The 12,243-nt window shown below is 42.0% G+C and overlaps 1 protein-coding gene across 2 annotated transcripts in view; it reads right to left on the reverse strand.

The window, feature by feature from the left end:
* PLEKHM3 (pleckstrin homology domain containing M3) overlaps positions 1 to 12,243 on the reverse strand; it is a 137,048-nt gene that overhangs the window by 31,003 nt on the left and 93,802 nt on the right. The window contains exon 8 of one of the 2 annotated variants that reach the window (XM_074829389.1): positions 1,783 to 8,438. The exons of the other annotated variant lie outside the window; for it this stretch is intronic. Within the exon in view, the coding sequence (XP_074685490.1) occupies positions 8,261 to 8,438 (178 nt within the window). The 3' untranslated portion in view covers positions 1,783 to 8,260. Of the gene's footprint in view, positions 1 to 1,782; positions 8,439 to 12,243 lie in introns of those variants that run through there. 2 annotated transcript variants of the gene reach the window in all.

Consider the following 12,243-nt stretch of genomic DNA (forward strand, 5'->3'; position numbering starts at 1 on the left):
CAAGAACATGAAAGTGCGAAATCCAAAAGACTGGCTGTTGGACCTAAGGGGTTGTAAGATTTGCCCATGATCTAATATTCCCAAACACATAAGCTTATGTGGTTATAAAACACTGACTTGTTCCACCAGCATAAGGAGTGTCAACCATGAAGAGAACAAGGTGGGTGGATACTCTGTGGCTGCCAGTCTGCCCCCTTGCTCAGCATCAGAAACAAACGCCACTTGGCTACTGTTTCCCAAGGGACCTGGAAGGAACACTGTAATTCACAGTCTGACTGGTATTTTCTGTGGCCTGCTGTGTTAAAGGCTAGCTGATAAATTAACACAAATGGTTAGTAGAACAACCCAGAAAGCATGGCTTTTGGGGGTGTGTGTGCATCAGTTAAGAACATGGCTGCCAATGTAAGGTTTTATTGGCAGTTACACTTCACTGGAGGGCACAGCTTTCCTGTAATGACAACGTACATCAGGGAGAAAAATCCCCCCACGTTAGCTCCTGACTGAAACCAAAAGAAACGTTGCTTGAAACTTCAGCCCCAAGTTTCCCATGACAGATATTGGAGTATGTCCTTTTAGCAGCCTCATTTCAGTGAGGGTTCATACACTGTAACAGAGCACAGCAGGGAGGCTGGGAAGGGGCAAGGAGGAGAGAAGTGTGTAAATGCAGCCACAGAAAGACAGAAAAAAACCCAACCAAAGTGCTCCTCCCAGGGCTCCCTAGACCACACCATCTCTGCTCTGTGTTCATGCTTTTTCCCACCATCTCTTACAAAGTGAGGTGGGGAGGTGGCAGTGAAAGGGGAAGGAGATGTCATAACGGAATTTGCTCACCTTGTAAAGCAAATAAGGAGGAAGAGAAGGTCTTGCACATGTTTTTTTTGTGCGGCTTGTGTGGTCCCAGTCAAACATTAACTCCTTGCTCGTAGCTGATTTCATCACAGGGATGAAGTCCAAAGGTTCCTGTAGAAAAGAGGATTGACATTCCTGGTAGACTTCTGGTCTTTCTGAGGAGGGGCAAGAGGACAGTGAGGGAGGGGATATATCCTTCTATTTCAAGGCCATGAGAGGATGGGGCTAGGTGTGCATTTCTCTGGGGGCCCTCAGGCACAGGTTTAGGCCCATGAGCTCCACCATGGCTCAGCACTGCAACCCTTACAGTCACCAGACCCACAGCTCCAGGGAGCTGCAGAAGCTCCTCAGCTGGTGCACTGGAAGAAGTTGCCCAGAAGAGCAGGAATCGTGCCTGCTCCTACATCCACTGGAGAGCCCTCACAACGTGGGCAAAATCTTGCCCTTCCAGCCCTTCAGTGGTCCCGTCAGTCCAGCTGGGAGATGCCTCCCTTACTGAGGATTCAAGGCCCTGAGCTTGGACTCTTCTAGCAGAGGTCCATGTGACAGCCACGCAGTGGGGAGCTGCCTTCCTATTCCTCCCACGTGCCTCCCAGGAGCTCCGTATCCAAAGGAGCCTGACAACAACAGCTCCCAATAAGCTCCCCTGGGAGCTATTGGGCATCAGCACCATTAAAAATTCAGGTATTTGGCCTTCAAAAAACCAAGAGATTTAACTGGGAATCCAAACCCAAAAAGCCTGATGCAGTCACTGACAGTATTTCCAGAGACCTCCTGGCTCAGACTCAGGAGCAGTAAACATCACAATTTGCTTCAATTTGGAAGACTTTCACCAGCAGATAAGCGTTTTTAAGGAAACTAGCACTATTTCAAAGCTTGTCCTACCCATGGTGCAGTACCCACCAGAAAGCAAATTAAAAAAGGACGAGTAACTTTTTTTTTAGTGTTTATTGAGAGTTGCCTTTATACATGAGGGACTGGTGCTCTGATGCTGTCACAAGTGAACCCAAATAAACCCTGCTCAAGTGTCAACAAGCAATTCAACTCACTGAATTTAAATTATAACATTATTACACATCAATAATAAATTAAGACTATTGCCTAGTAGTTGCAGATAATTTAAAAAAATCCTTGTCAAAAGTAAAAAAATGCAATGTAAACACAAGAACAATGAAATGCACACAATGATGTTACCAGTAAGTTAACAGAATAACGCACACATGTAATGCTTTTTCCAAAAACTCAGGGTGCGCTGCCAGTGACGCTAAAATCCATTGCAAGTGCTGCAGGTGAGCTCATGCTCTGGTGGGAAGGAAAGCCCAGGCTGACAGGGACAGTATCAGCCACTGCGCTCTGCTGCTCACGCTTGGCTTCCCCCAGCTTCTAACTGCCTCGACTGAACTAAAGTTGATTTGGAAGCTGCCTTTATCACTTAAAACCCTTCAAACACATATTTTGCTCATGAATTCTTACTTTTGCTTAGCTCAGGTATAAAAGGGACTTGTATAAGCTAACCTGATACTACAGGTATCAATGCCATCAAAAATCAGTCTGAAAGCACGCTTTAGTTTAAGCAAGATTGACTTTGCGGACAAGTACATAAGCAAAACTGAAACAAATCCTTTCTTCACCAAAACAACGCTGTGTATTCAAGAATTTATATTGGTTTAACATGTGGATTAGACACAAATAAATAAATGAGCTACTGACACTTGTGCATGTAGATGAGGCCTAATACACTTCGGTCCTAGACAGCTGATAGCTTTCCAGGCCTGGATTTCTCTGATGCTGCCCACAAGTGGCATCTTTGTGATTTGAATTAATGGCCACCCTAAGGAATTTGATGAAATTGGGATTTTAAGATATGACCCAAGCCAGTGTGTGCACACCAGGGTTTTCAAGTAAAGAAGGACTTTGCACATTATCACCCAGGCTGCCTCCTCACTACACTGCTAAAATGCAGCGACAGTGCTGCCATTGTCAAAGGGGATTCTTGCTACTGGTGTCAAACGTGGACTTATAAGATCACAGTCAGTTTGGACATGTGTCCAGGGCTGACACACGCTGCAAGAGTCAGCCACATACTTTAGCAAATAATGCTAAAATTTAAGCAGGTTAACCCGCTCTCTAAGGTAATGCTGACCAAACCCTCACTGGGTTAGCCTTCAGGGAACCAGGCTGCATTAAAATTAAGCTTTGAGGAAATGCCTTCACTTCCACAGCACTGGGCCCAGCTGTGCATGCGGGTAGGGAGCACCGTATGGGAGTCCCTCACCATGTGGTGTGGACTGGCCAGTGGTTCCAGGAAGAGCAAAGTTGCATGTGACCTGATCCTGTTTTAATGCCCAGTGCTTGCCATCATTATATAGGCACAGGTCCTGAAGGTCTCACATAAGCACAACTGCATTTCTGGCTGAACAGAAGCCCAGCTAGTCTCCAAAATATAGGTAATAAAAAACAACGCCATCTCCATGCTATCCTTTTTCATATTTTCCTCTCAAAGCATAGATAATAAACAAATTTTATAGTCACCACTCCTAGCAAGATGGAAATTGCCATGAGCAAGGGTTTCGAGCTCCAATGCCAAACATGCTGCATCATGGCAGAGCATTCCTGACAAAATTCTTCACTTTTGAAAATTTAAGGCACCAAACTGAGCAAAAGTGAGGGGTTTCAATGCAGCTTGGTGTCTTCAGAGCTGGTATATGCAGCCTATAGAGTTCACTTCATGAGGGCAGAACAAGCAAACTGATTTACTCAGCTGTCCCTGCAAAAGAGCATGCGCAGCCACGGGAGAGTTCCAGTTTAAGCCTACAAGTTAATCGAACAGCAGATTCAATCAAGAAATCCAAAACAGGAAGATAGACACTAATATACAGTACTGTAAGGCACTCCTACTGGGAAGGGAAAATTGGAAGGCAAATTACGAAGGAGAGAATGATCAGACTCGACTGGTTCAAAAGCAACACAATGAGCTATGAAGCTCAAAGTCTAGCTGTAGGCTCAGCACTGTGAGCAAAGACAGGGATAGAGACAGTGTGAGAGAGAGGAGGGACTGGCTTGCAGCTGAGCAGCAAAAAAAAAAGCGAGAAGATTATGGTAATTATTCGATTACATTTCTTTTATCCATATCAACAGTTGGCTGCAATTCAGGCCATGTCCTTGGGAAGCCTGGGAAACTCAGTGGCTTCTGTTGCTACAAGGAAAAAGCAAAATACAACTGTGCAGCTTCCCCCTTTCACTGTAAACAGACATCCTCTACTGTTTTTTTTTTTTTTTGTCTTTCAGGACGACATCATCAATCCATTATAATACATACAGTATCCTGATATTAAGAGAAGTCTTGACAAGCAGAGCTCTAGAGGTACCCTGATCATTCACTCCTAACAGTGCCATCAGAGCCTGTGGAGTATTGTGCAAAACTCAAGTTCCTCACCAAAAAGCACCCTCTCTCACTTATCTAGGAAACCCTCACAACTGCCAATTCCTATCATCCCAGCAATGAGCTCATATTGGTATGTGTCAGACAGAATATTGTGTCACATCACAAAACCATCACTTTTCATCATCCAAGACAGACAAAAAAAAGCAGTAGAAAGATTTCTACATAAGAGATTCAAATTTCTCTTTTTATAGGTTGATTAAAAAAGCTGCAATTTGCACCCCCTAGGTAGGTCCTTCTTCCCATTAAAGGAAAGCTAGAGAGTAAGGGTAAAGAGGAAAAAAGACTTGAATAAGGATCTCTACAATGTCTTAGATTAAAATAATCTTAGACTAACTAAACTGAGATGGGAAGTTTCTAAGTAGTTATATAGGGTCCACCTATAGTCCACTGCAGTGAAGGGCCCTATTTCTACACCGATTACAAGCTCTGTACAAGCAAAAGCAGTAACTGGATGTACAGATCAATTCCTCCTCCGTCAGCTATGAAAGCACCTTCTCTGTGTAGGAGACAAACAGCATGTTTTATTCTTGATTCACAATGAAATGCTATTGTTCAAATTTATATCATGCATGGGTAGGACAAGACTAGAAATACTAATAGATAATTTCACCTCTGTGTGTGTGGGGAGAGAGTTGTGCAATCTGGAAAGACCCCAGGTACTTTTCCAGCTGATGCCCACCCAGAAGCCCACAGAACTGAGCCACGTGCAGGCTATGGGCTGCAGAATGGGAAAAGAGTAGCAGGGGACCAGCATGCAGCACTATGAACACAGCAGAGACAACCACACAAGGGTACAGCATTGTCCGAAACCCAAACCACCTACAGAACCCCAGGCTGAATCTCCTGCTAGCAGATTGCTATTCCAGGAAAACTTTCCTTTTAGAGTTGGGTCTTTTTGAGAGTTAGTAATGTGAACAGTAGTTTCAGTTTATTCTTTTGCCACGCACTCCAGAAAATGAATAGGGCTTGTTTCTACTGCATGGGCACCTTCAGAGGGCAGGATCAAGCCTTTCATTATGCTTATGAAAAGCAGTGACAGAAGACTTTATCTTACCCATTTGTATGGAATAACTTGTTTTGGATAGGAGCTAGGCATCCCTGAGAGGAAAGCATCTTCCACATTACAGTCTGCTCTTCTAGCCACCATGAGAAGCTATCTTCCTTTTTCAAAGTAGAAATCAATGAATGCGTATCCATTTTAGGAACTGGCTTGTTTACAGCAACATTGGATTTTAAAGAAATGAATCTGATCTGTATTGTACAGTATCCTTTTACATAAAGTTTTGGGTACTGCCAGCATATCGTAACAACACACTTTTGCTCTTTGTCCTTACTAACAGTGGTGGTTCCAGACCCATGACTAATTCCAGCAGTTTTGCCGACATCATACTCTTTTTTTTCTGTAAATCTCTGTTAGCAAAGAAACTGCTCTGTACTACCTGTGCAAACCCAGAGTAACTCCAATGCTGCCTATGCTGTTATTCCAGAATTCAACAAGAATATCTAACCACCCGCACAACCGGTACTTTGGAGATCAGGGCATCTGTCAAAGTAACTAACAGTTTGCAATGTCTGAACCTTGATTCCTTGACTCCATAGGTTTTTGACAGTGTACACAAGCAGCCTTCTCTAAACCAAGCTGGACATGAATCAGTGCTGTAAGGTATCTCAAATACTAAAGCATAATGATATGAAAAACATCACCTTTTTTTCTTTAATGACCCACCATTATGTCTAGAGCTAATTCAAAATAGTACCTGCCAGATTCTGATGCTTGCAGAGCTACTGGCTTTGCCACAGGACTAGCTGTAGTGACACATGCTGAAAAACATGGGAGCGTACTGTTTATTCAGCCAGTACCACTGCAGTTCCTGTTTGCATGACTAATTCCACAATACTTCCCCAGTGTTTGCATTTGTGAACATGCAGGGAATTCTTCACATGGGAATGGACTTGCAAGGAAGATTGTATCGTTAAGGATGATAGCCAAAAGCAACTCATTTCACATGAGGAACAGTGAGCTGAGACAGAGACACTGCTGTGTAGGGGAAGTATTAATTTCAGTGACAAAGGTGCATGATTCCCCAGGTTTATTAAATACGAGGAACCCTATACTACTTTGCCAAGAACACGGAAAAACCCTCACTTCCTTCCAAAGAATCCCACTGAGAGAAGGACTTTGGAAAAGAAAGGCACTGGTTGTCTAATGTGTACAGATATAAACATGCTTCTATATATATAGTAGTTGCACTCAAATTTGAGAAAGCTCAGATTCAGCTACTTTTTTGACTGGAGGCTGGAAAAGCCTCTTATACTCCAGTACAAGGCAATTTGTTGTAGCATTCTACCCTTTTAATGTAAGCATGATGTACCCTGTCCTTTTATTTAAAATACTTCAGCAATTAGTGAGGTGCTTCAATGATCAAGACTGCTTTCTGCCTTGAATACAACAGCCTACAGATTATATAGGAAGCAAAGATCAGTATTCTGCATTTTCACAAACCTACGTGAGAGGAGAGGAAAAATACACATGCATGTGACTGGCTTTTTTCTCCTGAAACCATATTTGCTTTCTGTATATAGATGTATGCGTGTGTGCATATATATATATATATGTGAATGCTTTCATATGTATGCAATACACGTATTACTGCAGGGTCTGGAGAAAGAGTTAAGAATGTGGACTGGAGGGAGGACAATCCCTAAGTGCTCACAGGAGGTGAAGCCACAATGAATTAAACATACTGCCAGTGATGACATAACACCTCTGCAGTTAAACCCATCATGTACCCCCCTTCCACAATGTATGTAATTCACCATGTTTAACGCTTCCCTGTGTTCCAGGTGTGTGGAGCAGAACCATACCTCGAGGAACTTCACTCTCCACCACTACAGAAGTATAAAAGCCCTTAGAGCTTGCAGAGGGTGCAGGACACAAGTTGCACATGAACACAGCAAACTAGTGTTTCACAATTTTGGAGGTATTTTCTAACTAACATGGGCAAGACCACTTTCCTGACTTTCGCTCTAACAGCTTCAGGTTAGAGAAACATCTGAAGTAAACTTCACGAAATAAAAACAAAACCAATGTGAACATGTAAAATGCCTTAAAACGTGAGACTAGCAGGACGTTAAAAAACAACACCATGTTACTGGAGATGAAGACATGGCCTCACACAGAGCAAGAATAACCAGCGCAAAACTCAATGGACTTCGGTGACAGAGCTTAACCAATATATGCAGCCTGAACAAAAACAGTAGCAAGTCCCTGCTTAGCTGTGTATGGAATAGTTCACTGGGGTGGTTATAAATCTATAAACACAGCTGAAGGAATTATTCTGCATCTTCTGTTTGCAAGCACCCTGCATAAGGTTTGATGGGAGATACTTTTCTTTCCTCAGGGAGGAGTGATATGTAAATGCACTGATCCTTTAAATATAGCTCTCTGGAAACATGAGGAAATGGAACCATGTGTCCACATCAGACGGAGCAGGTGGGTTTAAAATCATTCCTGGCCTATTGGGTTCTGTGAAACACCTCACCAGAACCTCTGCCAAGGCTAATAATAAATAAATAATCCACATAAATAAGTAGATGATTCATCAATTCTAAATGAACAACATAAAAAATAATGTGGTCATGGCAGAAAATATTTTCTGCCTTGAGGAAGTCTTCTCCAGAGGTGGAAAAGAAAAAGTTGGGTGCTTAATTAGCTAGACCTAAAGCATTTCAAGTAAACCACATTTTGTATGAGAGCTAGCAGCTGGACTTCAACGCAAAATGCAGTTTAGCCATTGGTATTTCAAAGCCAACAAGGCTTTATGGCCACTTTGGCAGCTGCTATTCACAGATGAAAAAGGTCAGATATTATTTTGCAAAAGACTTCTGCCTGGCTAAGCTGAGAAGTTGCTTGAGCTGGCAGCTGGGAAAGGGATTCACTTCAGGCTGGCCACTGCTTTAAAGAACTCATGTGTTCTGATATGACAATTCAAACATGTTGCAAGACTCCTCGAAGTTTTCGTCCATATTCAGTTGCCTCCAGAAGGATTTCTGCTTCTTCTGCAATTCTTTACGCACACACCTGGGGCATGGTACAGCCTTCACTTTGCACTCAGAGTGGAAGACAGCACCACAGCTTTCACACCTGCAAACACAAATCAGTGTCAAAATTGAATGACAAAATAGGACCAGAGCATGCAATGGACTTCACATGATTGTGGGCAGTAGACATTCCTTCAAACAGTTCTGGTAGCTGAAAGAGCGCTATGTTTCAAAAGAGCGGAGTTGCAAAAGACACTGGCTTGCCCACACCTCTGCTGGTGTAAAGCTACTCAGGACCACTAAAGTAAGCTGACTTGCATCCATTTGCAGTTGCTGAGAATCTGTCCCAGCACTTCTGCTTCACAGACAGAAATTTTTAGAAGGATTAATACTTATCTTCTTACTAACTAGCATTCAGGTCTATCACCAAATAGACATCAGTTTTGTTTTATGAAAGACAAGTTTGCTGCTTTGATCTGTGAATGAAGAGTAACAATATTCATTTCCATTAAGATATATTTCAGCATTTGCAACAGCCAAGATATGACATTTTCCTCATTGGAGTTCCAGTGGTCAGCTGTTCTGAAAAGAGTAAAGTACAGTCCACTTCAATAGCAGAAGAAGTCATTCCACAAAGTACAAAATGAAACAGAGGTAGGTGATATTTTCTGCTCTGTCTCCTGTGGAAGGTCAGACTAGATCAACACAGTTATAGCTTCTGGCATTCAAAGCTGTGCTATTCTGTTCTCAAATGTGATATTATGACTTCGAACAAATCAACTGCTCAAACAAGATGACTGGATTACTTTTGGGGCACTCTGAGACAATGGAGGTAAGGTCACAGCAGATAAAGTTCCAGATGGCTGTGGAGGAATGAAACATCTGGTGATCATGGAGCGGGCTACAATTAAACAGTTGGACATTCTTGGACTTTCAATGCAAATATCTATCTGTAGTGATGAGTTAAGTCACTACAGCTTAGTAACCAAATGAAAAAAATAAAAGGATGACAGTGTCAGAGGTACACAGTCTTAGATTCCAGTTGGATAACCAAATAATGAAAACAACGAACCATCAAATTTTAGAGCAAACTTGAAATACAAATGAGGGGCACTGGTCACCCTGGTGATTCCGTGGGAAGTCTTGAAATGCCTTGCACTTTTCCTTTTTTGCAGCTATTGTAGTCAAATTACAATATGAGAATCCAAGTGTCCATTGCTATATCTTTAGTGGGTTTTTTGTTTGTTTTCTTTCAGGTTTTTTTGCTGTGTTTTTTTTTTTTTTTTTTTCTTAGAAATAAGGTTCTTGTCTTCAAGACTGTGAAGAAAAATTGAAATCATGAAGAAGCAAACCCCAAACACTGAGAAGCCATAAGGCAAACTGTAGCATTTGGCATGCAGTCTGGCAACGCTGAGAGAAGTCCATAAGCTAATACAACCTGTTAGCTATATTAGCTGCATCTGCATCTCACCTGTAACTTTTAAAGAACTGTTCCTGATTTGGCTGCACTTCAAGTTCTATGCATAGGTCCAAACATGGTCTAAATGTAACTGCAGAGCTTTGAGAAGGGTATGCAGAGGTTTAGAGGGGCACATTTCTAGCTAGCATAAACTGATAAAACTCAGATAACAAGTAAGAAAAGGAAGGTTAAAGAGGCTAAGTATAATGCCGCATATCTACTAACTTCTATGTTCTCTTGCAGTAAAACTTGACTGTCCTATTTCTAAGTCCAGCTAGTAAGTCTAAATCTGGTTTTGAATCAAGAAACTGGCTCACACAGAGATATTTATCATTTCTTTGCTCAGAGACTATGTGTTATGGCCCTGATCCAGTGAAGCACATAAACACATGCTTAAGACTCATATCCCAGTGATTTCCTTGGAATTACTGATCTACCTACAATTAAGCATGTGCTTACGTGCTTTGCCGGATTGGGATCTCCGTGAACAGACACACTAATGGATCAGGGAGAGACAGAGAGGACAGCAGTGTCTTTAAAACTTTACGTCATTCTGAACTGACACTAATGGTGATTTTATCAAGCTAATTCTCCCTTGTTAGTCAGCAATTTGCAGTGCCCTGGAAGTTGCTAGAGGGTAATGATTGATGAGGAGTGTAATTTTGTGCTCTCACATTGCCACTCCCTACGCTCACTCAGTATTTCTCCACAACACACATGGAGGTGACAAAACTTACCAGAAATTGCTGCTGAAATGGATGGAGCAGGATGAGAGAGGAGACGCCACTGCTCTCCCAGTCAAAGGCCATGAGTAGAGAAAACTAAGATTGATGGTGTTTAAATTAATATTAATTCATTTTTCAGAAATAAGCTCAGTGGAAAATAATTAACAAAGTTCTCTCACATCACTCAGAACCAAACAAGAGAGAAGAAATGTCTGCACTGTTACATTTTAGAGCTGGTGTGATAGCTGAAGGACCAGGACCCCCCACTATCAAGCACTAATCAGAGGCAGTGCAAACAGCCAGCCCTGGATCTCACAGTCCACTGCACTGGCAGCCATCGTGACCATTGCTGGCCCATTCTGGTGCCCCCACCCCTGACTGCTGCTCTGAAGACCTGTTTTCTGCTTTCTCCAGTGAAGGATGACGTACTCCCAGCCCCAACTGCAGGATGCAGACGACAAAAAAGCAGCAGCCTGGAAGAATGGTGCTCTGAGTTGGAGAACAAAGCTGCCTCTTGCTCTCCGTAGGGACAGGTAGAGAGGATACCTGGATCGGCCTTCACTACATGCTTGTATCCCCTCACTGCTAAAGCAACTCAGTCACCAGGGCGGCAGGACAGTGCTGATCTTGCTCTGCCTTTGTGCTAATGGTAAGTTACTCCCTCCTTTAAAGTGATGGAGCTATACTACCCCAAGTCATCTACAGCTTTGCTTTTCATCATATCAAATACAGTCTTAACTGACCCTGGAAATGTCAACAGGTCGACCATTCCTAATCTCACTGTGAGAAATTTTCCAGTGATACCAAAAATCCCACCAAAATTATACTCCTTAGAATATTACAAACAGATTGCTTCATATTTAACACTGACATCTAATTTTATCTCCATATGTGAATTTGACAGTTTTTCTTTAGGGTTGTTTTCAAGCCTCAGTATTCCACAATGCTTTTATTTCTCTGGAGAAAAAAAAAGTACATTTTGTAGTCTACAAAAGGCTCATGTAATAGTTCACTGCACTTAGTTGTCTTTCCGTTAATTCTTGTTGTTGTCGTAGGTAATTCACAGTTCAGGTACTATTTCTGAATCTTGATTTCTTCTTTGGCTAGAGGCCAAAAAGTCCCTGCATCTTTTGTGAGACTACTATACACCACTGATAATAAGCTGATGAGCCCATAGCCATTCAGGCCTTTCATGTTTCCTTCTTTAACGAATGATATTGCGATACTGCACATTAACAGCATCTTGCTATTTTTCAAACATTATTTGAAGAATTGGTGAACATCGCATGTTGTTTTTCTATAGACTTTCAGTCTTCTAAGAAGGCATCTGACATAGCTTCCCCTCTGTTTCAGTGTTTTCTCTGTCTTTTTCTTTTTCCTGACAAACTCAATTTCTGTTGAGACTATAGGGGGTGTTTTTATGTTTTAAGGATGTTTTACTTGTTTGAACACCAAAGTAAGAAAAATGCAGAGAATTATTCAATCCTCTAAATAATTTCCGTTGCACTGAAAAGTGTTAAGAGAGAAAAGGCAAGGCAAAGCTCTCCACAGTCAGACAGGCATTATAATGCTATCATTACTAGTTACAAAAGAAAAGCCTTTCTACATTAAAAGCATAAAATCATTCCTTGTACGCTGGGGAAATACAAATGTTAGTATCTGCCATTAAGTCTGGGCATTCGAAACATATACATATCAGTATTTGGTAACTTGCACATCCTAGC

Source organism: Strix aluco, chromosome 6 (genome assembly GCF_031877795.1).
Source record: "Strix aluco isolate bStrAlu1 chromosome 6, bStrAlu1.hap1, whole genome shotgun sequence".
Lineage (NCBI taxonomy): Eukaryota > Metazoa > Chordata > Aves > Strigiformes > Strigidae > Strix > Strix aluco.